The 25,176-nt window shown below is 38.3% G+C and overlaps 2 protein-coding genes across 2 annotated transcripts; one reads left to right on the top strand and one right to left on the bottom strand.

The window, feature by feature from the left end:
* LOC121947773 (tumor necrosis factor receptor superfamily member EDAR-like) lies at positions 1-4,148 on the bottom strand. Its single transcript, XM_042492889.1, has 10 exons — positions 4,101-4,148; positions 3,262-3,375; positions 2,970-3,148; positions 2,761-2,876; positions 2,635-2,685; positions 2,445-2,555; positions 2,199-2,346; positions 1,961-2,105; positions 405-444; positions 1-269 (listed from the first exon to the last, which is right to left on the bottom strand). Exons 1-10 carry the CDS (start codon positions 4,146-4,148, stop codon positions 1-3), a joined length of 1,221 nt encoding a protein of 406 aa, XP_042348823.1.
* A 7,355-nt stretch (positions 4,149-11,503) lies between these two features.
* Positions 11,504-24,097, top strand: adgrg4a (adhesion G protein-coupled receptor G4a). The gene is made up of 22 exons (XM_042492888.1): positions 11,504-11,570; positions 12,120-12,173; positions 12,354-12,437; positions 12,862-12,947; positions 13,048-13,118; positions 13,226-13,253; positions 13,413-13,435; positions 14,132-14,274; positions 14,363-14,492; positions 16,681-16,787; positions 16,952-17,168; positions 17,292-17,457; positions 17,729-17,878; positions 19,227-19,364; positions 19,464-19,509; positions 19,648-19,762; positions 20,081-20,179; positions 21,438-21,706; positions 21,960-22,062; positions 22,337-22,617; positions 23,574-23,675; positions 23,792-24,097. Exons 2-22 carry the CDS (start codon positions 12,122-12,124, stop codon positions 23,938-23,940), a joined length of 2,559 nt encoding a protein of 852 aa, XP_042348822.1. The 5' UTR covers positions 11,504-11,570; positions 12,120-12,121; the 3' UTR covers positions 23,941-24,097.
* Positions 24,098-25,176: the final 1,079 nt, after the last annotated feature.

Below are 25,176 nucleotides of genomic sequence, written 5' to 3'. Positions count from 1 at the left end.
TTACTTTTTCACCACAGCTCTGTGTATCCGAGCAACAACTTCAGGATTAGGCAGGAGCGCAGCAGCCTGGGCAAGTTGGGGCATCAGTGTGTAGGTGGAGGTGCGCAGATACTGAAATAGGTCCTGGAAACCTTGGAGATGAGCGTTGACCTGAGGTGGGACACCCAAAGAGCGCCCCAGTCTCCTCAACATGTTCTTGCTGTCAGCAGAGTCAAGCAGCAAGGACAAGTCCTGCACCGAGTCATAGTCGAGCATTTCAATACTTTGACCTGGACAGAGTCGAAGCAGAATCACAAACAGACGTCAGAGAAGAGCAACAACAACTGAACTCCTCCAGCGACAGATTACCATGAAGGAAAATGAGGGACCACTTACTACCTTTGGCTAAATTAAAATATACATACCTTGAGCCACTTCCCAGATTGTCTGAAGTTTTTGCTCCATCTGAAATCAACATAGAAAAGAGGACAGGGTCATTTTTACAGGAGCAGAAAAGACCAATATATAATAAGTATTAGTATTGAAATTGATTAAATTATTTTAAAAAATATATCGATGACAATATATATACTTCAGTTAATCAGGAAGTCAAGATCTCATGTACATGTGAGACCTGAGTACAGTGTAAAAATAAAATAAAATGAAATAAAATAAAATAATGGGAATGACAAAGAAATATAATTATGAAATAACAAGGATTAAATATACATTTGAAATTACCCTTGCTGTGGGTAAGAAAAGAATAAAAAGGGGGGAAACAAATAAAATACAAGCATGTTTGTGACGAATTTAAAGACCTACCATAAGTGTGAGCTGTTGTTACTTGTGAGGGGCATTTGCTATTATTTCTGTTTTTATTTATTTATTCTTTAGTCAGAGCAGAATCAGTGAATCTCAAAATATGCAACTGAAAAGAACAATTAACAACTGTAGTTAGTTGTTTCATACAGTGCTTTGAGCAGTATCTTAAAGTCAGCTTTTCATTATATTGTGTTTGATTTAAACGTTAAGTACATCACACCAATCCTCCCACAGTATTGTGGTTGTGATCTTCAAGATTTCGGGTGTGCTTACATATTGTAACGCTAGACATGTTAGCATGAAGATAGTTCAATATTTTGAACTTTTTTTTTAACATAGCAGTAGCCTTAATGGAAACTATTGATGGTGATGTCTGTGGAAAATCTGAGACATTACTTCTGGAGATAAAGTCTTTCAAATGTCAAGTTTCCACTCTTTGTCCACCACAAATGAAATTCAATTCATCCCACTTGCACTGGGGTGAAGGCAAAAATCTCACTAGAAAAAAATCTTACTTCCAAATAAATTAACCCTTTGAAACCTGAGCAAAATTATCTGATTTCTCTCAAGATAAGAAGAAGGCATAGGAGAGTATATCAAACAAGAAATGACCCAAAATTATCAAACTAAGTAAAAGTTTCAAGCAAATAAACAGAAATAAATAAATAAATAAAAGAATTACAAAAAAGATATAAAAATGAATAAATAAATACATCATCACAACACACACTCCTAGTGTTTTGTTAATTTTCTAATAATTTCCTCTCTCTCTGTCTCTGTCCCTCTCTCTTCTTTTTTTTTTGTCATTTTTTGAAATAAATCAAACCAATTTGCTCTGGTTTCAAGGATTTAATTGTTTATGAAAGGCATCTGAATGTAATATAAGAAAACTTAAGTCAGCCTAACTATCAAAGGGTTAAACCAAAACTGTTTCCGTGGCTCAGTGCTACAATATGTAATTTTTTCATTTATTCATGATTCAGGTGAATGTTTACTGGTTTGTGTGCTGATAAATTGACCACATGGACTTAAACAAATACAAATACACTGTCAAACTAACTCTCTCTCGTAGTGAGTTTTTATGAACATCAAATCATTTCACTTAGAGGATAATTATATTGAGAGCAGCATGTAAGAACAATATGTTAAACCACTTTACCTCCTCCGTGGAGGAGCAGCTGCTCTGCTTCTCCTCCTGTGAGATGTTCTCGTCTTTCTGCCTGGAGGGCTTTATGTTGGTGGTGACATTAATCACAATAGAAGTAGGGTGCACCTCATTGTCATGGCTGAGTGAGTTCAGGCCTCTGGGTGGAGATTGAATGAATGTAAATAATTACACAGAAACCGGCAGAGGTTAATTGAATGAGTGATCAAACACTATTGTGTTTGCAAGGCACCTTGGGGGATCTTGATCTGGAACAAGTGTCTGCGGAGGATCGTCTGATTGTTCGGCTGCTCCCTCTGCTGGGCTGGACAAAGGTGTGTATTGAAGGTCGTCTGTAGAAAGCACTCCCTCGGGCCCAGGACAGTACTCAGGAACCCGCTCTGAATATTGCAACAAGTGTACATGATCCAAATTTAGTCAAGCAAACAAAAGACAGATGGGGAGAAACTGCAGAAATGTCAAACTTTATGTGACTCACTGAATCTCTCAGCAGTGAGAAGGACGCCCCAAAGCAGCAGAGCAATGAGAAAAATTGAAGACGCTGTTGCTGAGCCAATCAGGACCATAGGAAATGTTTCCTCTTTCACTCCTTAATAAACAGAGAATCAATCAAGACTAAAAAAGTTTAAATGAAAAAGTTGTTAGTGAATATCTGCAGGGTTACTCACTCTTCTCTTTGGGTACTTTGAAATTTCCCCTGGGCGAAGTGACGGCACTCTCTGTCAGAGAACAAGACTTATAACTTTTTCCTTAACATTGTCATTTAGTCTGTATGGTTTATCTGTGGTTCTTACCACCTGTAGAGCCACGAGCTGTCAAAAGCAAACACTCTTTATGGATTCTGTCGTCTTTGTAACAAGGCACGCAGGGCAGCTCCACTTCCCCAGTCATGCTCCTGAGTTCATAATACCTGCACACACAACAACGCTCATATGCTAAAATCAAAAAACAAATGCTTGCACTTCGCAGGTGACAGATGTTCAGGCTGGTAAGTGTAGCTCACCCTGGGAGGCAGTGACCACACTGGGCATCACTGGTGGGTGAGCACGCTGTCCTCTCCAGGCGGTTCAGCAGGTTGCACTGTGTGCATCGCATGCAGGGAGCCACACCTGTATCTGCGCTGAACTCCCCTCCTTCGCACAGGATACAGGCGCCTTCACCACCATCTCCAAAACCACAGTCCTGAGAATAATGTACAATATAGACTTGGAACCAAATAGCAAGACTGGTAAAGGAAGGATATTGAAAAAGGAAGATATGGTTTTGCCACTTGTTATGCTCCATGTGTGTTTTACCTCTGACAGTTGTTCTCCTGGTCCACACACAGGGCATGCAACACAAGTGCCATTAGTGTGTAAGAACTCTGTCTGATCGCAGCTGGGCTCAGAGTGCACCAGCATGCACCAAACCTGATGAAATAGACAATTAAAACTAAAGATCACCATAGGATCACTCCAGCCACAATACAGCAGTTCATGACCTGAAACAACTTACTACTTTACAACTTACACCTACTTTTGCAGGATCTACCACCACTACTTTAGCGTCACAACAGTGCAAGATGTAGTCACAAAACTTTACAGGTGTGTACTTGAGATCACAATGAAGGCTGAGTTTAAAGATTGGTGAGGTTCGAGCAAGGGGGTCCGAAGTGGGCGGGTAGAAAGTAGTTTAAGTCATAGATCACTGTATGAACAGATGATGTCTAATTTTCCTGTAGATGTCATTGCTGTAAGGGTGTTAATATCTTGTTGATTTAAATATTTTTGTTTGAAAAAATGTCTGCACCTTCAAAGAAAAAAATAATAAAACAGGCTGCTAAATTAGAATGATAAGAAATAACATTAAATTAAGTACTTAAAGTGTGTTAACACACAGTCTTACAGCACTGATTCACTTTTATTTTTTTAAAAGCATAAGATTGAGATTTTGCTGATTTTGTGCACTGACCAGTGCATCATATGATGTAACATAAACTAGAAATACAAGTGGAGTACAAGTACCACAGTGGTGTACTTAGCTATCATGACTGAGATAAGTGTTAGTTATTTTCTACTGAATACGTAAATGATACAGAATTAGAGTCCAACTTTTAGAAATCTGTAAATGAAAACATTTTTAAGGTCAGACTTACCACGAGCAGAGCAGCACAGAGACGAGCCTCCATTGGCAAACAGTCCATGGTCCTTCACCAAGGAGTAAGTTACCTCTTTTCCCTCCTACAGTGAAACCACAACCCTAAAAAATAGCATGTATTTGCACGAGAACACAATTTTAACATTACACATATGAAGACAACTGAAATGAAAAAACAACAAAACTACATATTCTCAGGTGCCAGAGGCTTCCAGAGCGAAAAATAAAAACTTACACATGTTACTGATCCATATAGTTCAATAAGCAGTGGCTCTCTAATAGACTAATTTCCAGCTTCCATCGATGGTAGTTTGGTGTGCCTCCCTACAAGCTGCTCCACATCCAGCAGATGTAAAGTGGTGGGAACATTTTTTGGGAATGCCCCTCATTCTACATCACTAATGACGCAGGAGAGGTTCCCAACCAGCTTATCCAACCAGTGAACATGAAACTTTCAGGTCCCCCACCTGAGCGCCTCACGTCACACCTGGTCTTCTCATATTCCCTCTGGGAAACCCGCTGGTTTTGGCTCTGGCCTCAGACAGAGAGCAGAGAAGGGGAGGGAATTAAAATGCATGAATGAGACCCTTGTTAACAAACGTGTTTCCAACAAAGAGACTTTGTGTGAGCGTGTTTGCAGGCTGGAAATAAAACTTTTAATACTACAACCAGTTTGTTTTGTTAGAGAACTGAGGAGGGTCAGGCTGAAGGCGAGACCCATGATGTGAATCAAGACAAAGTCATTCAGTTGTAGTTTAATGTTTGACCACTTAGTGGTAGTATGGAGCTAAAAGCCTGACAACAAACATGGTGCTACTGTTTAAACTATATCACCAGCCAGACAGGATATTATGGATGTGAAAAGGAGAAGTTATGGACATACACTGGTTGTTTAAATAGTTCAGGCTTAAAGAGAGCTGCACTATGGACCTCCTTTACCTTCAGGTCTGTACAGCTGAGGACGAGGCAGACACTGACATTATAAGTCACACAGAAAAGCCATTTAGATTTGTTTGGTTAGTTATCGCTTCGGAATAATTGTAACGCACAAGATTAGGACAGGGATATTACTGTTTGCAGAGCTGATGTATAGAGTATACGAAAACCTATCGTCTCACTCCAAGGGGGGGATAGGGGGTTCTTTGTGTAACAGATGTCTGTTGTTCTCTGTTGTGTTTATTTTTGTGTAAATAACACATGCTGTAAGTTCAGCATTCATCCTGTCACAATTTTTGTTTTTGGGAGCCAGAAGTGACCATATTTTGAAAGTTGGAGCTGCAGAGGAGTGAGTGGTGGATCTGACTTAGGGTCTCTACAGAGGCCCCACCCTTAAATATGTATGACTTTAAGACTTCATAACATTTAAACGGCTGAGTAATGTAAAAACTCACCCCTGTACAGTTGTCATGAATATGATATAAAATATAAATTAGCTATAGAGACCAAAATTATTAAATTTTTACCAGGCTGTAAAAATTTTAATTTCTGCTGTTAAGTTCAGCATTTTAAAATGAGGACTGACTCACTTCTGGAGCCAGCCTCAAGTGGCCATTAGAGGAACTGCAGTTTGCTTTCCATGGTCCATGACTGTGAACATATTTAACCTAAGCATGTTTTTTTTTCTTCATATCTAGCATATGTAGAAGCTATTGTAATATATACAGATGACATCTTAACTATGTCAAATTTAACCTTTGTTTAATCATGAATAGTCCCATTGAGATTCAGAACCTCTTTTCCTAGGCAGTCATGGCCAAGACAACAGCATAGAGCATTTCACATAAAGGAACAAATAGACTAAAAACACAACAGCAAAAGTTAAAACAAACAGCATATGCATTCAAACACAAGCAACAGGCATCAAACTTAATACAAACAGTCAATTAGCAGCATTTGGAAACCGAACATGCGCATTCAGTGTCCAAAAAATAGGTCATAGGCTTAGGTAACCAAAGCACTTTAGTTAAGGTTAGATAAAGATCATAATTGCCAGATAAGTTAATTAGCAACATTCCATCATTATGTTTATAGAAAACACATTTTATTCTGCATTATGTGTCTCTCAATACATATATACTAATTTTATATTTATATATACTATAACATATATAAAATTAGTTGAAGATTAACATAATTTCCATGAAACGGGGTGCTTAAATGATGTAATTTTCTGCTTTTAGCTGCTATGAACATTAATGTCAATCAATTTATATTCTCTGAGGCATCAGTGTAGAGGGATTAAAAAAAAAATTATATAAAGACCCCTATATAAAGACCCCTAAACACAAACCTTTTTTGTCTGTAGACAAGCTATTTTTAAATGTTTCAGTAATGGTACATTTGTGTCATCAAAACTTACACAAACAAGGGCATGTGTCAAGTGTTTCTCAACATCCTGCACTATGTCTTTAATCTTTAAACCTGGTAAAGATAATTATTACCATCAAAACTGTCACTGAAACTCTGAGACTAAAATTTCACACAAATGACTTGAATGTGTTTACAAAGGATTCTGAGACTCACTTTTCAAAGGTTTCATGAAGTACAGATTTTAACGTTATCATGCTTGTTAGTTAAGTTTACTGCTGGTGATTAATGAGTAACTCGGGGAACTAAAGGGAGAGGGCGGGGAGGTCTTCTTATAGAGAAGGTTTGGCAGCAGACTCATGGCTCTGTCGGTGTCTCAGGAGCTGATATTAATTGTTTAATGTCTCTCAAAATAGCTTCAGATTTAAGGCGATGAATGTGGTAAGTTATGTATTTAGCCACAAAAAAAATGTTTATAATTGTTGCATTATTTCCTGGCAAATTAAATATTTTAAAAAAATATTATCACCTTTCAGCAGATGACAACCTGACTCGCAAAGCACCTTTGTTTGCTGTCATGAACTCCATCAGATGCCAGTCTTCTCTAACTCTGATCTGTCTGTGTATACAGCTTTTGGGCTCAGGTAAGATTTCAGACTAATTAAATGATTTTTATAGCACTTGACAATGTTCAAGGTAGTACAAAATATCACAGAGTTATAGCTCTAAATAAAACAAGTGTGTAGTACCAGCGGCTTTATTGTTTTTAATTGTCTTGTCTTGTGTTTCTATTGTCTTATTTTTTCATTGCTTAATGTGAGACAACTGAGAATAATTGATTGGATTGATGGCAAATATTATGCCTTGAGTGTGATTCAGGATTTTCTACCTGTGTCTTACAACCTATGTGTTGTTTCAGCTGCCCCTACTGGCACTAGCCTGTGGGGTAAGAAGCTGACGTTCAAGGGTCGTCGGTGTATGTGGCAGCTACAACCAAATGTTGTGGTACCAGCCCTCGAGGAGCTGAGTGCGTGCATGCTTCTACGTCGCACCCATACATCAAAATGGACAGGTTTTGACTACAAAGCACCAGGGAGACGACACACAGAGCTGGGGCTTGGGGGCTCAGGTGCACAGCTGACAGTATGGCTGTTTGGAGAAAAGCACAGCTTGGAAAGCGATTTCAAAGTGAATGAATGGTACTCTGTTTGTTTCACCTGGTCTGGCAAAGCTCGCAGGCTGCGGGTCTACATCAATGGAACCAGTCAGCTTGAGGCCTCTGTGAGCCCAGTGCTGCCCCAGCAACTGGCCCCAAACGGCACTCTCACTCTGGGGGTGTCTCACTATGTAAGCACAAATGGTGAGGTGCAGCTGCATACTGGGAAGGATCTGCTTGGTAATATTGGTCTGTTCAGGATCTGGGCCAGAGAATGGAGCGCTGAAGAGTTGAGCGTGCAGAGCTGTGCGGATGGAGACGTGGTGAGGTGGGACCTGGAGCAGTGGAAACACAACTGCCCTCCCCCTGAGCCTGACAATAACCTGCACTGTGGTAATGTGACTTTTTTTTCTGTTGCAGTTACCCAGTTAGTGGCACCGCCAGAATTTTTTATAGATGTGGCCAGATGGGGTTACTGAAAATCTTAGGGTGGCACCAAAGCCAATCATCATTACTAAAATTCTGGGCTTTGCTTATGCTGTTGTAAGGCAAGGCAAGTTTATATTATAGTTCACTTCAGGAACAAGGTATCAAAAAACAAGACAAAGTACAAAAGAAACACATGATTAAAGAGTATTTAAATACAATTAAAATGCCATTCACCATTTGAAACCTGAAGGTACATTGCTTTTTTTGTGCTGCTTTCAGACACCTCTCCTAAGTATTTAAACCTTTGAACCCTGATCGAACTGGTTCTATTCCTTTCAAAACATGAGGGAAAAGAGAATAAGCAACTTAATGAGAAATGTTCCACAAATTGCAAGAAAATGGTAGATTTAGAAACTTTTTTTTTTAACTAGCGAAAATGTAGAGAGAACAAAGGAAAAAAGCAAAGATTAGGCAAATTGTTGCTCTTCTAATAGGCTGGGTGTTAATTTAACATGGACTGAAGAAACAAAACAATGGGAATTTTTAATTAAATGGGAACAAGCCTTCACATATTTAGGAGAGACTCATGGGTACCCGTCCACTCAGTTTTCATTCAGATATCATGAGGTCTAGGGACCCCTTTAAAATGGCCATGACAGTTGCTCCCTCCCCAAAATTAAGCCTAACTTTGGAGTGATATTTAGCCCCCTTCCCGGCAAGCTATGCTGACATAGTTGGCACCAATGGATAGGGTATTAGTTTCACAAGATATCACTTCCTTTGCAAGTTTTTTAAAAAATGAGCACACCACAGTCTCTTAAAGACAGTAATATCCCCATCAAATGATTTTCAATAGGGGGCCAGTATCTATATTAGGGGGGCATTGCCTCCCCTGGCCACACTTGGGGACACCCCTGGTAATAATAATGAGAACTCAATGCCAGTGGCTGGATAAGACAGGGAGCATGTGCTCTGGTGTTTAATCCCATCCAAAGTCTGACTAAACCTGAAACTAAAACAAAGTAGTCTAGAAATCTAAAGGAATCACTTTCCACTGCTGAATATTTGGCTGTTGGTTCACTCAGACAGCTTCGCTGCGATTGTCTGTCTCTCTCTAACTACACTGCACTGTCGGGCGATTAACTGTTTGATCTGCGATAATGAAACGCCGCTTGGTTGTCAAATATAGTCGGCTGTATTCTACAGTCAGTCATTCGCTGCATTACATGATTGTTCAACATTTCTGCTGTTGCAGTGTTTTGGCGTGAAATCTGCTTTGGCGTCATGTTAGTGTGAGACTGACAGTGAAAGCGTGTGCCACACGCCAGAAGCACGCAAGTTGGCAACCCTGAGTCCAACGCTATAACACAAATTATTCACTTCAGTTTCAGTCAGTGCCTGATTTTCCTCATCTCTTCATAACGGCAGCGCCATCCATTCAGACACTGTGACACGTATCAGTTAATAACGTTTAAATAAATATAGGCTTGTGTGTTACAGACAGCTGTTCCTCAAACAAACAGATCCGTCAGCGTGTCCACCGTTTCCGCACCTATTTACTTTGAAAGAACAACGGTCAATAGGGAAACAGCTGCGTCACATCTCAGTCACACTGACCAATGGTGCCAAGTCTATCACTCACTCACTCATGGAAAAACCCATGTGTAGCACTTTGACTGCATGCTGTGGTCCAGCCAAAAAATTAATTACCCCCAGGCTTTCTGATTAATTCATGTGCAAGGAAAGCTGAGGGTTGAAGTAATAGGCGGATTTGCTGCTCAGTAACTAGAGTTCAAGGTTAAATAAAAGTCAACCAAACATTCCTGAGTTCAGGAGTTAGTGCTTCATAAACCTATTAATAGGTCTAACATTTTTCTTTGCTATTAACTTTTCTTCTCTTTTTTTTTTAGTATGGTCACGCTACAAAATCAGAATGCAGACATTCATAGGTTACTCTACGAAGCCTGGAAATTGTTCAGTTTCACTGGAGGCACTCACAAGAAATTGGGTATGAAGAATGTGTGAATATGTCTGCGGGACAATGACAATGAAAAAGTTGAATTTGCCTTTCCAAATAACTCATCTGTGTTGTTATCTCTCACCAGTTGGAGAGCATTTTCCCTTGCAACTTTTCTGTCCATAAAATCCTGGTGTCATCCTCAAGGTAACTTTTGTTGGTAAAACACTCCTCACTCTCAGCTGGCAGTGCGGCAGGAAATATTCAGATCCATTGTAAGTCTACTGTAGTCATGGTAGTAATTTTTGACACATTCTTGTCTGTAATTTCTGTTATCTGTGTTCCCCTATAGTCGCAGCTGCCATGTGGTTAATAATTCTGCTGCTCTATCTGCACAACAACCTCAGGTACACCACTATTAAGAGTCCTCAGTTTGAGGATATTGCTTCTTCTTTCCATGGAAAATCAAAGACAGCTGATTAGGGAACAGATGAAAGGCTTTTTTATTGAAACAACGTGATTTCTGAGGAAATGGATGACGTATGTGAGCACTGAGGTCAGTTCAGAGGCAAGGTGGCTGTGGTGTGAACCGTGATGGAAGAAGTATTCAAAACTTTTACTTAAGTAAGAGTTGTAATACCACAGTCTAGAAATACTCTGTTACGGGTAAAAGTCCTGCATTGGAAATGTTACTCAAGTAAAAGTTTAAGTATTTATAATGTGGAATGGGACATTTAAGAATAATGTGTGCTGCTTGTGCTAGACAGTAATTACTTACTAGCTATAAACTACATTTGATTTAAAGGAACAGTGTGTATAATTTAGCTGAATTTAGTGTTATTAAGTGGTGAGGATGGCAGGTTACAACCATGTTAATCTTGTCTCAGACTTGGCACTAGCTAAGCACCTGCTAATGTGTCCTCACCTTTAATCTCTGATAACTCAAGCTTAGAAAAACACGAAAACACAAATGGCCCCAGGTAGAGCCAGTGTTTGGTTTGTCCATTCTGGGCTATTGGAGAAACATGGCGGTGCATCATGGTGAACTCTGTGGACCTGCTCTCTATGTAGATAAACAGCTTATTCAAAGCCAAGGAGAACACAACAATTCTTATTCTGAGCTAATTACACACTAATGACAACATACTTCTCCTCTGAATCCTACACACTGGACCTTAAATGTTGCAGCTGAATTTAAACACAAAATTTCCACCACTGATTATAATAAGGGTTATCAGTTGTAAGTAAGTAAACTTGAACAAGTTTTTAATAAAGAACTGAAAAACTCCTGTGTTTTCAGGGATCAAGACAGTTGTCAAGCCTCACCTGTGACAAGTGGTAAGATGACAAAGAGTTATAATAATTCAATTATATATGAGGACTGCATGGTACAAGATGAATAAAACAAGCCAGAAATCACCCAAAACTATACAGTGCAATGCAGATTTAACCCATGTTATGAAACCCAAGTTTCAGCTGTGGTGTCTATGTGAACGTGGATCCTGCTGCTAATGTAGAAGCAGTTCAGACGAACATTGCTTCGTTGCTGAATTCCACCTTCTCTTACCACTTCCTCAACCTGACGACTGACCCTAACAGCATCAGTATACTTCCCGTGGGTACGTAAAGTACACTTCAGTCCTCTCACATGTCTCATTGTTGAGTGTTAGTGGACTACTGCGTCAGTCAAACATTAACCAAACAAATTGCTTTATTGCCTTCAAAAAGGATGTATGTTCATGTGACATCAAGTTGACTATTTTTGTCGAAAGTGTATTTACATAGTAATTGTACAATATTTGTTCAGTTCTTGTATTTTATAGATTCAAATCAGACTTTGGGTTTTACTGGAAATGTTCACTTGAGGTGTCAACATTAGCAAATCCATTAAAGTAATCAAATCACCCCCACTTTCACGGTATTTCTTAAGTGGCTGAATTAAAAGAAAGCTATTAATGAAAACAGGAAAAAGGGCTAGTGCACACCTGCAGAAACACATTAGAGCCAGAGACATTATGTTTCTAAAATTAGAGATGACTAAAATATGCACGAATACTCATAAGAAATTTACATTTCCATAATTTAATTTCAGGCAGACATTGGGTTATTTTTGAATGTTTCTTCTTTAAGATCTTGCAATTAAAAATTAATTTCGTTTCTTTCATCAGAGATGTTTCCTGCAGACCCACCGCCGACTGTCAGTACTGGTGTAACGACATCAGGTTAGCATGAAAGAATAAAAAAAGTCCATGAGTACTTGGTGCTTTGCAACAATATCGAATCATGAAGCTTTTGGCAAACTGGTGTGTTAGTGATTGCACTTCTTTAATCACATGCAGATAAGATAGCAAAACAATTTCTTTGTTCTTTAACATTTTCTTGTCATGTCATCCAATTCACAGAAACAGGTCCAACTCAGAGTCAACCAGCTTCATCTGCTAACATGTCGACGACAGAAGAGCCACCAGATCTCAACGAGACTGCCGGTCAGTTAACCAAACAAGATCAATTCTAAGCTGTGTAGGGAACAAAGAGGTAGTTCATTGTTGTATTAAAATTAAGAGTGCTCATTGCGCACAAGATAAATGAAATTTTAAATCGACTGCATCAAATTTGTTAAAGCCCTTGTTGCCCTTTGTTGTACAATGCCTCACAATGCCTCTTGTTCATATCAGCTCAGTTTCTTGTCATTACAAGTACAAAGGTATTACAATCATTTTTTAGTGTTTATTTAGTCACGGCCATCTACTGTACAGTAGTTAGTGTAGAGAACAGTAGTGGGTACAGCACACAACTTTCTTTTTAGGGTACCTGTGGAGGATGATTGCTGCGCTGCTGCCTTTAAACTGTTATAATAGTAGCATGTACTGTAAAGATGCACTGCTGTGCTGTCTGTCATCACTCCTGCAGTTGAACCAGACACATTCTTCAGAGTTAATCTGACCTTAAGTATGACTGGCAGCCCGACAAAACCAGAGGACATCATTGAGAAATGGGTAAGAGACTCACACGCTGCATTTAAAAGTCTCATCTTTATACTGTATAATATGAGAACATATAATATGAGAACACTGAGTTATTATCTTTGGGCCAAAGGTTAAAGAACAGCTGCAGGTGAATAAGACCATGATTGTGCTGAATCTCATCATAAAAGAGTACTTCGGCAGGTGAGTCTTATTAAATTAATTTATTGTCACACAGAGAGCACCCTGTGTTTAATATTTGTGATATGAAGGCTTTTGTTGACTTTTTATCAATCTGTAATATTTCATAGGGACATGGAGCAGTACAATGGGCTAATGGTGAGTATGCACTTTATTTTAATAGCAAAAGAAAAGACAAATAAAAATGATATAAAATATTCATTTTACAGTATGGAATACTTGAGTAATTGGAATTATATCTCATATCACTGCAACAACTGATATTTACAATGCAACATCACTCTGGTTTCCTTTTAGATTCTCCACAGCCAACAAAAACAGTAAGTGACTAAAAAGAAGAAGAATGATGCTAAGGATGCAAGGCAAGTCAAAAATCCTAAATTTTGCGTTTCAAGTCCTAGAGAAGAAATAATTTGCTCCTCATCAAATAAAATGCTCTTTTATAAAGAGAGTAATAAAATGATACATTTTCCAAAATTATTAATACATTTTTTCTACCTGTATATATTTTAACAGAAGTTTTTGGAAGTTGTTGTCTCCTTCAGTAATTTTTGATCTGCACACTGCAATTTGTTTTGTTTTTTTTTATTGACCACTGCGTGGGTTTGTATGCAAACTAAATTTGGTATCATTTTTTCCAACTGTTGCTCAGTGATGATTTATTAGTCTTACATGTTTTCCTCCTGCAACTTGATTCAGTGCTGTCAGATTGGTTCAATTAAATGCTGACATGTTGGGAATGAAAAACATTTACAATGATACAGGAAATGAAGAGAGATTAATTGATTTGTGGTGCGCTTTTTGAAGAATATACTTCTTAATCCTTGTGTTTAGTGGACAGGTGTCAAGAATTTTCAAGTCAAAAAGCTTAAGCCCAAGTAAAGACACGAGTGTCAAAGTACAAGTCAAGTTGCAAGTCTTTTTTTGATTCTGTTGAGACGAACTCAGTTGAATGTCACCGTATTTGTGATTCGTCTGACTTGTTGTATGTCACTAACTGTCTGTTTCAATCACAGATATTTCTGCACCTTTCATGTTCAGGAGCAAAACATGTTCAGTGTGGCAGAAGTTAAAACTTTTATTAATGCGGCTCTGACATCAAAGTACGATGATGGCTCTGTTATAATTCAAACTACGAATGTAGCCATCAAGCACATAAGTAAGATGAAATTCCCCATACAAATAAAACAGAAATATGTGTTTCTTTGTGGAAAAGATTCAGTAAAATGTATATATGTTCTTTTCAGTGCCGGCAAACTGTTTAGAAGACATTACTTCAACAATCTATGGAGTTTATATTTGGCCTGAAGCATTTCCACAAGTCATCCAAGACATGAGATGCAACGAGCCACAATCAGAGAAAGCCTCCAGGCTTTGGTAAGACATTTACTTCCTTTAATCCAGAGGATTTAATATTTGACCAGAGACAAAGAAAATCGAACTGTCAGATTGTGTGATTATGATCCAAACACATTCATATAATCAGCTATCTCTAATCTTAACCAATCATTATGCTGCGCAAAATGATTTAATGTTTTATTTACAGACATTAAACAGCAGTGCATTACATAATCTTTTATACAATAGCATGTAGTGATTTACAATGGAGACAATAATGTTCAGAGGTTTATTCACACCAGCCTCCATCTTCTGAGCCAACATTCATCCAGCAGGATTTGCTCTGTATATTACTCTATTTACTTGAGGAGATCCTGTTTATCTTCGCTGCAGCGACTTGTTTCCATAGTGACAGCTCAGCAAGACAAGAAAATTCCCTCAATTACAATGTCCTGTTCCAACCAGTCCTCCCACTCTGCACACAAGCTCTGACCCCAACACATGTAATACTGATGGATCCCTGCCAGCCTGCAGCTCAGGCATAAAAATCAATTTCCTTTATAAGTGAATTATTAGTGTAATGAAGGGCTTCAATCTTCTGGTATCATCTCTGCCAAATTTGATATAAAGATCAGTTAAGGGACAATATGGGTAATCAGTTTTATGGTCTCTTAGTGATGCCGTTGATGCTTATTAAGACAAAGACATCAGCAGCAGTGAACAGGTGGTTTTTATTTATTTATCACCCTTTGTCTGAGACTGACCATGATTGGACTAGCTGAAGGTCAGTTTAGAAACACAATGTACTCAAGTTTAAAGAAGACCTTCTTTTTTTTTTCAGGTTCATACATTTATTTTGGGTTTCTACTAGGACATGTTTACATGCTTTAATGTTCAAAAATCACTTTATTTTCCTCAAACTGGCTGTGTTGGAACACCTGTATTCACCCCTGTCTTAAAAGCTCAATTTTAGTGCCTGTCTCTTTAAATATCTCCTCCTGAGAAAAACTGCTCTGATTGGTCAGCACCTATTTAGTATGTTTCGGTAACTCAGCCGGTAGACCGACTGTAATGAAGTAAAGCTTCACTTTCTACCATTAAAAATCCCTCCAAAATGTTCTTAACCTAAATTTTCACAACCAGATATGTTTGAGCCAAAATCTGACAATAATTCAGGGAAAAATTTCACATTAGCAGCCATGATTTGAGGTTTCTATTATGTTAGCATTCAGCCTACACACAGCAGCGAGGGAATGCTTTGTTTAGCAGCACTTTCTCTTATTAAAAATCAAAAGCTTCTTAACACAGTCGGACATGTTCTAATAGGAATTTGATCTGAAATAGAGGAAAAATTAACAACAGTGACAACCAAGATTACATGTTTTTCTGACGTTAGCGTGTATCTACGTGTAGTGGTGTAGGCTACGTCATACAAACACCACAGACTGTTAATGCATGACTTGAGCCTGGGTCTTGACATATATAGTAGATCTAACTGAGAACCAGAGGACACCACTGTGGTAGAGACATGTCAATCACAAGTAAGCCTCATCCTAATAATCTGCTTTATCATCTATTTTACTCTAAATAGGACCATCATTTACAAAATGAACATCATGCTGTATTGAAGAGTACTTGAAACTAATAACTGAGACCATAAACTCATAAAAAAATGTTTACTGCGGTAATAAATTAAGTGTGAAATGGGGCCATTTTCTCATATATATTTGTGTACAAGCAGAATTTTTTTTTGCAATCAGTGGAGTCGCCATCTGCTGGACATTAAAAAAATGCATGTTTAAGGCACTCCTTTGAGTCTGACCTCGGCCCTTTGCTGCATGTATTCCCATTTCTCTCCCCCTTTCACTCAAGTCTATGCTATCCAATAAAGCTGAAAAGGCCTAAAAAAACAATCATTGAAAAAGACTTCGCTTTCAGACCCAGAGATAATCCCTTGGTAAGTACTTACAGTAGCGTGACTGGAGCAGATGACCATATGAAAAAATCAAGCAGACGGCATCTTGTCTGTGAGACTTCATGGTTTTGTCACACGAATAACTTTTAAACATGTTAAACTCCTCATTTGAAACTTTTCATATAAACATCCGACACTGTTACATAATATATCACACAGAAAATAAGGAAAAGCCTAATAGGTCAATTTTTTTATATTCAATATTTATTTTCTTCTGCCTTTGTTTTTTATGCTATTCTGTTCCCTCTTTAGTCAGTTAAACATTGAAACTGACGACACCAGCTGGGCTGATCCTAACATGACAAACTGCAAGCCGCTTGTGACCATATCAGACCTCAGCAATATCACTGTGACTACTGGTAAGATCAGTCACACAGTCTAGTTAATTTATATTGCTTATAACATAATTTAAAGAGATACTTTGCCAAAGCAATTTGAATAAAAAACCCTTTCTTGTTTATTATGATTTATCCTTCCATTTTCGTAAAACCAAATGAGCATTACTGATGTTATTGATCTCCAGGTAACGCAGCTGAGGTTGTGGACATGATTCAGGACCTTGTCAATGTTCAGTTAGGTGACAATGCGGAGCTGTCATCGTCCGAGCTGGACGCAGTGGTGAAGAAGCTCACAGAAGTGGTTGATATCAGCATTGTCCAACCTGCTGTTGGTGCTGACATCGTCCATATTGTTGCAAATATCCTGCTTTCCAAAACTGACATCACTCCTGTGGCTAATATGTAAGTGTGTATCTGTTTAATCTCAAAACACAACCTTTGAACACTTGCAATATTCTTACAGATATTATTGTCTTTTCTGGTTTTATAATGTTTTTAATCTCTGTCTTTTGTCTTTTGAAAAAGTGTCCTTGATCTGACAGATAGAATGGGGAACAATATGGATTTCCAAGATGAGTCTGTCAGTATAACAGCACCCTCGCTGGCCTTTTCCATGATCAACGTGGACCCAAATGAATTCAATGGCCTCACCTTTGGAGTATCCTCCCTTTCTTCAATCCAGAAACCAGAGGTGGGATGCTATAGATGTTTCAATATTTAATGAATAGGACAAGAAATTTTACTCATGAGCAGTTTTGTAAACTGCAAATGTGAGATATCCACAAACAAAAGAAACTCTGAAACTGGTGCCGCTTGACTGCGTAAGGACAATTTCTGTTCCAGTTATATCCTGGAAACCGTGTTAATAAACAGACATTGTGCCTAAAGCAGTCACAGCACATTAAGCTTAAAAAAGGTAGTCTGAAGCCCTGTTTTTGAGTGACACTTTGTTTTTCTCTTAGATTTTTGTCAACCAGAGCTATGTGGGTGAACCACTCCCTGACACAGACGCAACTATCTCTTTGCCCTCTGAGCTCCATAATTTCCTCCCCGGAGACAGAAACAAAACTCGGGTCCAGTTTCAGTTCTATGGAACGGATGAACTTTTTCAGGTACATCTATTTTAATGTTTTCATACCATCACATCTTGTTTTTTGATTGTTTGTTATCATTGACAAAAACAAAACTTACTTTACAAAACAACAACAAAAAACCAAACTTACATGACAACAAGTTTGTTTCCATCTTACTCCATCTTGACTTCTTTCCTCTTCCCGTGTGCTGAGCTGAACGCCCAATCAGAGTGATTTAATCCATCGACGGGCTCCACATTAGCCGATTTAACGTGCTGGATCAATGAAAAAAGTAGACTAGTGCTGATATGGTCCAACAGTGTGGGACACACCGCATCAACAAGGGTCACGAACGCTCTCTGTCGGCCCAACATTGACCAACAGCCGACTGTCGGCTTGGTGTGTCAGGACATTTAAATAACATAACCAAACCAAAGAGAGCTGCAGCAGCAGAGTGGAGGTTCGACCAGAGACAAAACTACCAGCTGCACACGGGCTGAAATAACCTGAACACTTTCAGGTGTTCCCAGTTTACCCAACGAGCACCTGCCTGCAGAGAGAGCTCACAGACAGGTGAATCGACAGCATAGAGATACACACTCAAGGGGTCGTCACAACATATTTAGAACAACCAAAATGAACATTTAGCAATTACAGTAAAAAAGTCAGATCATCACAGTGTCCCGTGACCACTTGAAGCTCTCAACTTCATCTATTTTCCAGTTTCCATCATTTTTTTAAGCTCAGGAGAGGATCTATTTTTTCATAATCGGAGGATAATTCAGGCGCCAAACCCCAGCTATATTAACATAAAGTCATATTTTGATATATTAGGCAATTCTGTTTGACCCCACCAGGCAAGCAATACAGGCAGCATAAAAACTAACCATTTCTCTACTAGTGCAGTTCATAACCACAACAATTTATTTTCTCATTTTGAATACTGGATTGGATCTATGTGTATATATGTATTATAGTATTTTATTCCAAAAAATGGGCAAACAAATTTACACTCCCAAACTGCATATACAAATGACCCTGTTTCTTTCTGACACTTCTAATATAAATTATTGCGCCACAAGCCTATCACGCAGAGCTTAGAGAGAGTAAAATAAAAACCTAAATGCCTTCTTTATATATTTATATATTTCTAAGTATTTGAAACGATCTTTAACCTTTCCACTTTTAGAGGATGTTAAGCTGAGCCAGGCTAGCTGTTATCCCATTTCCAGTCTTTATCCAACAACAAAACGGCACCAAAATAATAATTTCACAATATTTAGACATCAAATAATCGATCGCTGATATTTGACGAATCTGCTCTCTCTCACTGGAGCATATTTTACTGTCCTGCCTCTTAATGTGACAACCATTTGAATTTGAACAGGACCCACACATAACCAATGCAACACACAGCAGCTGGAAATTGAATTCTTATATAGTATCTGCCAGCATTAATGACAGCCACGTCAGCAACCTGACGGATCGAGTGGTGGTGACCCTCAGCCACCGAACACAGAAACAGGTGAGATATTCAATCATTTCATTTAGTAAGTAAGAACAGGAATTTTCACTCTCAAACCACCATCACTTCCCCTTTTCTTTTTTTTTTCTTTTTTTACAGCCAGACGACAAGGTGCAGTGTATGTTTTGGGATTTCCAGAAAAATGGTGAGTTGGGTTGTTGCCTTATAGTACTTTTTAGGAACTAGTGACATCAATAAATGTCAATAAATGTAGGCGTCTGTTGATAAGCTCCTTTAATCAAATGTTCAAATGTGTGTGTGTGTGTGTGTGTATGTGTTTCAGGTGGGCAGGGTGGTTGGAATGGCAGCGGTTGTATAACAGGAAAGGTTTCTGCTAATCAGACCAGCTGTCTCTGTGATCACCTCACACATTTCGCTGTGCTCCTGGTGAGTCACTAGTTATGTTTCTTTTTTTGTTTGTTTGTTTTTTTAAATAAATCAAACTACAGCACAAACAGCTACCATAAGCTCCAGCATACTGTGTGCAATCTGGCCAGTTGCTGACTGCTTGTATATTTTTCTGCCAACCATGCAAGACCCTGATGTTTACACCACAATGTGTGAAATTTCTTCATAATTTTTTAATTAATTGTGGTGGGATGAGTTTTAACAGCTTGCACTTCTGCTTCCCATAGTGTCAGTTTTGACAGCACCACGAGGAGGCTTTTAATATCAATTTATATTGTGTTTCAGGATGTATCCAGAGCACCGATTAGTGAGTCTGACAGTCAGATTCTGACAGTGATCTCATATCTTGGTTGTGGTATATCCTCCATCTTTCTGGGCATCACTCTTCTCACCTACATTGTTTTTGAGTAAGTCACTCAGAGCGACACCAATATGCTTTTAACATTGTAACAGGTTCATATGGTAAAGATATTTGCTACAATAACCAGCTACAGGAGGCTCAAATAAGTTATTGCTTGTGGAGATTATATATTAGAAAAATGCAGCTTCATAGCATGTTGTGTTATTTAGCTATAAATGTGATGATACAACCTGTTTTGCTAATTTAAACAAGATGAAAGAATTTGTTTAAATTACTACTTTTTACAGTTACGTTAGTTTTTTGAATAATAAGAGCACTTTTAATACATTTATGTTTCACAACAACATCTTGAGTAAGAATTACTTTGTCACCAAAGTAGCCTGCTATATTTTTAATGCATTTTAGGATTTGTTCATCATCAATTACAGCAGCTACAAGAAATTTTCATTTTGTGCAGTCCTTGTGGGCAAAAGCCACATCAGCACCTATCTGGCTAGCTCATGCATTTGTTTTTGAAGCGAGGGGATATTATATATTTAATTTTTTTTTTAGACACATCTGTTTGCAGGATGCATAGCAATGAGGCAATGCATCTGTCTGTGCTAAATTTGATTATAACTGTGATATGACAATGGTAACACGAAAAGTAATCTTTGTGTTAACCACCAGTGTAAATTCATATGTTGTTTTATAACCATGTCTCACAATGTATTTCATAAATGAAACAGTCATATTAGATTCCTGTCCGGGAGGAGGATGGCTATTTTAGGCCACTTCAGCTTTTTCTTTGTTACTTTTAGGTAAAATATTTTCTTTCTTTGTTTTGTGCTGATCATGCCCCGGTATCAGTTATAAGCACAAAATATAACGTTAAAAAGAAAATTCTATAATGAAAAATCTCCTCCTGCTTCCTTTTAAGTGGCTAACTTAACCTGAGAAAACACATGCTTGTCCGGTCTTTGTGCCGTAAATCATTTCATTTCATATTGCGGCATGAAGAATAACTAATAGAGACAGCCTTGCTTTTTCTTGCTGATGGTCTTGTTTACTTATGCAGGTGATATAGAAGCATCAGTATTAAACAGAGACTGTTTTCTGACCAGTTAAAACCTCCTTGCAGCTGCTTTAGATACTGTACATACTGTAGTGGTAATTTTGGTCAAGAAAAACTAATTTTGCCTATTTGCACATGCTCAACATCAGCATGAGATCCAGAGGCCTTTAACAAACTTTTGGATTTCTCATTCATCTATCTGTTCCTAAGTTTGTTCCCTGTGTATCTCTGTCACTCTCTTACATTTTAGGATGCTGCGTCACGACTATCCGTCTAAGATACTCATCAACCTGTCAGCTGCTCTGCTGGGGTTGAACATGCTCTTCCTGCTAGACTCCTGGCTCTCGTCTTTTTCTAACTACGGTCTGTGCATTGCCACGGCTGCAATGCTACACTACTTCCTGCTGGCTTCTTTCACCTGGATGGGCCTGGAGGCCGTGCATATGTACCTCGCACTGGTCAAGGTCTTCAACATCTACGTTCCCTCCTACATCCTAAAGTTCTGTGCTGTGGGATGGGGTAAGACAGAAATTGAAGTCCAGTTGTCTGTGATTGAGCAATATGTTTTCCTGACAGTTAGACATTTAACTATTCCTATATGATGAAATAAATTAATAAATACATATAGAAATGTAACTATTTTTCATCATAAAGTGGCTAAATGCTGCTTTACTATAGCTATGACTTGAATATATTTGGGAAAAGTTTTCCTCTTTGTCACACTGTGTGAATAGTATGTACATATTAACAAGAGTTTTTAATATTCTCACAGGTATTCCTGTCGTCATAGTCAGCGTGGCGCTGGCTATAGATAAAGATGCTTATGGGAACACTGTGACCGGAGAGGCTGTGGTGATTCAGTCCACTGATCAATTGTAAGTACAAGCTCTGATCTCCAGTTGAGACCGAGGTGAGTCACGTCTATTTTGAGAACATCATAACTCAATTGTGTGATGAAAACTGAGAGATCAGGTCATATGTGCACCTGATTACATTTATAAAATGATTCATTTTTGAGAAAAATTATAAAAAACAACAACAAACTGGTAAGAAATCCAACACTCAAAAGTGTCTTAGCATAGAGTTGATGACAATTACAAAAAATCTCATTTTTAATACCATAATGACTAACCCTCTGCCTCCCTCCAGCTGCTGGTTGAAGGATGACGTCTTCTTCTACGTGTCAGTAGTGGCATTCGTCCTCCTGATCCTGTTGTGCAACATCTCTGTGTTTATCGTGGTTTTGGTCCAGATCAGACATATGAGGGCCAATAAGCACTCAGCAAACAGCAGCAGCTCGTTGCATGACTTGAGGGCGGTGGCCAGTCTCACCGTCCTCTTGGGCCTGACGTGGTCAATGGGCTTTTTTTCATTTGGGCCAGGAAGAGTGGCCATGATTTACCTGTTCACCATCTTCAACAGCTTTCAGGGTAAATAGTTGGAGCTGGTGTTACAACCTAGTCTCCAGAAAAATGATGACATTGTACATTTCTGCAAACCATGCATATGTTAAATTTGTACATTTCTTGTGATTTTCAAACTTTGTTTCTTTAATTTTTAATTGTATATTGTGACAGTGCTTTGGTTGATGTGTGGTTCAGTTTAAGCACAAAAAACACTTGGTTAGGGCAAAGGAAAACATCAGGTTTTGTCTTAAAATAGCCAGTTTTGTTGCTGCAAACACAGCTGAAAATGTCTTTATGTGACATAAAAAAATACCCGGTTTTGTCACAAGAAACATGGCAGGAAATGTCACATCCCAACATGATATTAATAATACCAGTTTTTGCTGTTTGGTGGTCTTGAAGACTGGTCTACTATGAGTAGCTCAGCACACACACGTAATTGGAGCAACACCGCTACGCCAATGTTGCCATGATTCATATGAAACTAATACGTGCGTTTATATCTGTTGTTTGCAGACATGTACAATGCCAATATTTTTTATTTTGACGCCCTGGCTGGGCATTAAGTAGTTTTAATAGTTACAGAGGAGCAAGTCTTTTTCAACACATCTGTAATTCTTTGTCTTTTTAACAACATACATATACAGAACCTGCATTTATGTTGTTTTACACTTTTTCTTCCAAAATGTTCACATTTACCACCATGCATTTCTGCCATTTATCCCCTTGGTTTTAAAATAACTTCATAAGTATAGAAATGTTTCCCTGACTCATGGAGATGCATATAGGCTAATTATGTGGTTTTGTGACGTAACACAAATGTGGCAAAAATGTCTATTTCAAGACTACAGTTAAAGGCTAGCCATCAAAATGAAACTATGACATAGAACAAAGTGCTATGAGAAAAAGAACAACAAAACACCTCTATTTTTCTATCATTTTGTCTTTTATTGTGTACTATCTCTGCTCTTTTCTCCCAGGGTTCTTTGTGTTTTTGTTCCACTGTCTGATGAAAGATAATGTGAGGAAACAATGGAGAATCCACTTGTGCTGTGGGCGTTTCAGACTCAGCGATTACTCAGGTACATATTGGTTGTGGACATATTGCAGAATAATAATGTCCAGGTGTTTGAGAGGGGAAGAATCGTCAACATGGATGATGCATTATTTTTCTCTCTCTGGCCCCCCTCGTGTTCAGACTGGAGCCGCTCTGTCACTGTGGGTGGACGCTGCAAAAAGGACCATCTTGTTAACTCTGACTCAGGCGCTTCTGGCAACACCTCCACCATCAGGAAGGTCTCTGATTCCTCCACAGGATCAGCACCAAACCACCACCAGGGGGCGTGAGTGGGCCTCCGTAGGTGCAAACCTGGACAGCTCATTCTCCCTCTCAAGGTCCATCAATTACAAACACTGACGGCAGAAAGTAGAACAGGTCCATGTCTGTTGTGGGCCGGCAGAGATCAAATAAACCACACGTTCAGCGAGAAACAATGGGCCTGTGGACACTCCTTAATCAGACATGAAAATTATGATAATACTGTCAACTGACAGTCAGTTCAAATACAATAAAGAAGCCATGAAAAGTACACATTTTATGCAAAAAAAAAACATATTTAATCTTCTGTTCATCATCAAGGTCACTGCTTTCACTGTATAGTTTAAGGACAAAAGTTTGGGGAAAAACTTTTAATAGTAAAGTCATGAATAACAGAAGGCAGCAGGAGTTTACATTTAAATAAAGTGCAAATGTAATGGAAATGATCTGTCAGCAAGAATTGTTTTCAAGTAAGACATGAGAAATTGTGGTCATATATTTCTTTTTTGTAAGATGAAACCATGTTTGTGCGCAGCTGAGCTTCTTCAGACCTTTACATTTTTTAATGCTTATTTTTCAATTATAGATGTTTTTTTTAAAGTGGAAATACAGAAGTTTTTTTTGCTTAAAATCATCATTACAAATTAAATGCTGAATGTACAATGTAATGGCTATAGAATAATGACACCAGCAGCATTTAGACTGGTTCCCTATAAGCCCCACTTTCACTATTCAACTCTGTCTGTCCCCGGGTATGATCTCTAGGGAGAAATGACATTACAAATGAGGCGTGTCAACCATTCTGCAACTAAAACAGAAAGAGAGAAATGCTTTGTTTTTCTCTATAGTTATCAGAAGCTATCCCCGTTTACATTTACAATCCCTAGTAGCAGAAATGGTGGACAATAGAGCAACCAAAGAACCTGCTTGCGAAAATGCATCAACAATAATATCAACTGGAAACATGAGAAAGTTTGACAGTTGTCTGTTTCTACTTTGAAAGTATACTTAATTTCATTGATAATAAAAAATGCATGTAAGTTATGCGAGTGTCTGAGGATTGCTTTTGTGTGTGGGAAGATTTCAATCCATCATGAGCAACACAGATTTTTCTTGACTTTAAACTAAACATTATTTTTAGGTTGAGTAGAAATCTCCTGGGAACACATAGTGTGTTACAACAAAATGATTTTTTTTTCTCCTTTTGATATCCTGTATCAAATATTGCAGCATTTAGAAAAATATGATCATTATGATTTGCTTTC

Source organism: Plectropomus leopardus, chromosome 9, assembly GCF_008729295.1.
Source record: "Plectropomus leopardus isolate mb chromosome 9, YSFRI_Pleo_2.0, whole genome shotgun sequence".
NCBI classification, from domain to species: domain Eukaryota; kingdom Metazoa; phylum Chordata; class Actinopteri; order Perciformes; family Serranidae; genus Plectropomus; species Plectropomus leopardus.
This window is presented reverse-complemented; position numbering and strand designations above follow the sequence as displayed.

Excerpts from the sequence above, each read along its gene's own strand:
- LOC121947773 (XM_042492889.1), bottom strand. The coding sequence starts at position 4,148 with ATGGACTGTTTGCCAATGGAGGCTCGTCTCTGTGCTGCTCTGCTCGTG. Across the intron at positions 2,347-2,444 it reads TCTCACTGCTGAGAGATTCA|AGCGGGTTCCTGAGTACTGT; the intron begins GTGAGTCACATA and ends TGCAATATTCAG. Across the intron at positions 2,106-2,198 it reads CCAGATCAAGATCCCCCAAG|AGGCCTGAACTCACTCAGCC; the intron begins GTGCCTTGCAAA and ends ATCTCCACCCAG.
- adgrg4a (XM_042492888.1), top strand. The coding sequence starts at position 12,122 with ATGTTTCCTGCAGACCCACCGCCGACTGTCAGTACTGGTGTAACGACA. Across the intron at positions 16,788-16,951 it reads CAATATCACTGTGACTACTG|GTAACGCAGCTGAGGTTGTG; the intron begins GTAAGATCAGTC and ends ATTGATCTCCAG. Across the intron at positions 17,879-19,226 it reads GAACGGATGAACTTTTTCAG|GACCCACACATAACCAATGC; the intron begins GTACATCTATTT and ends GAATTTGAACAG.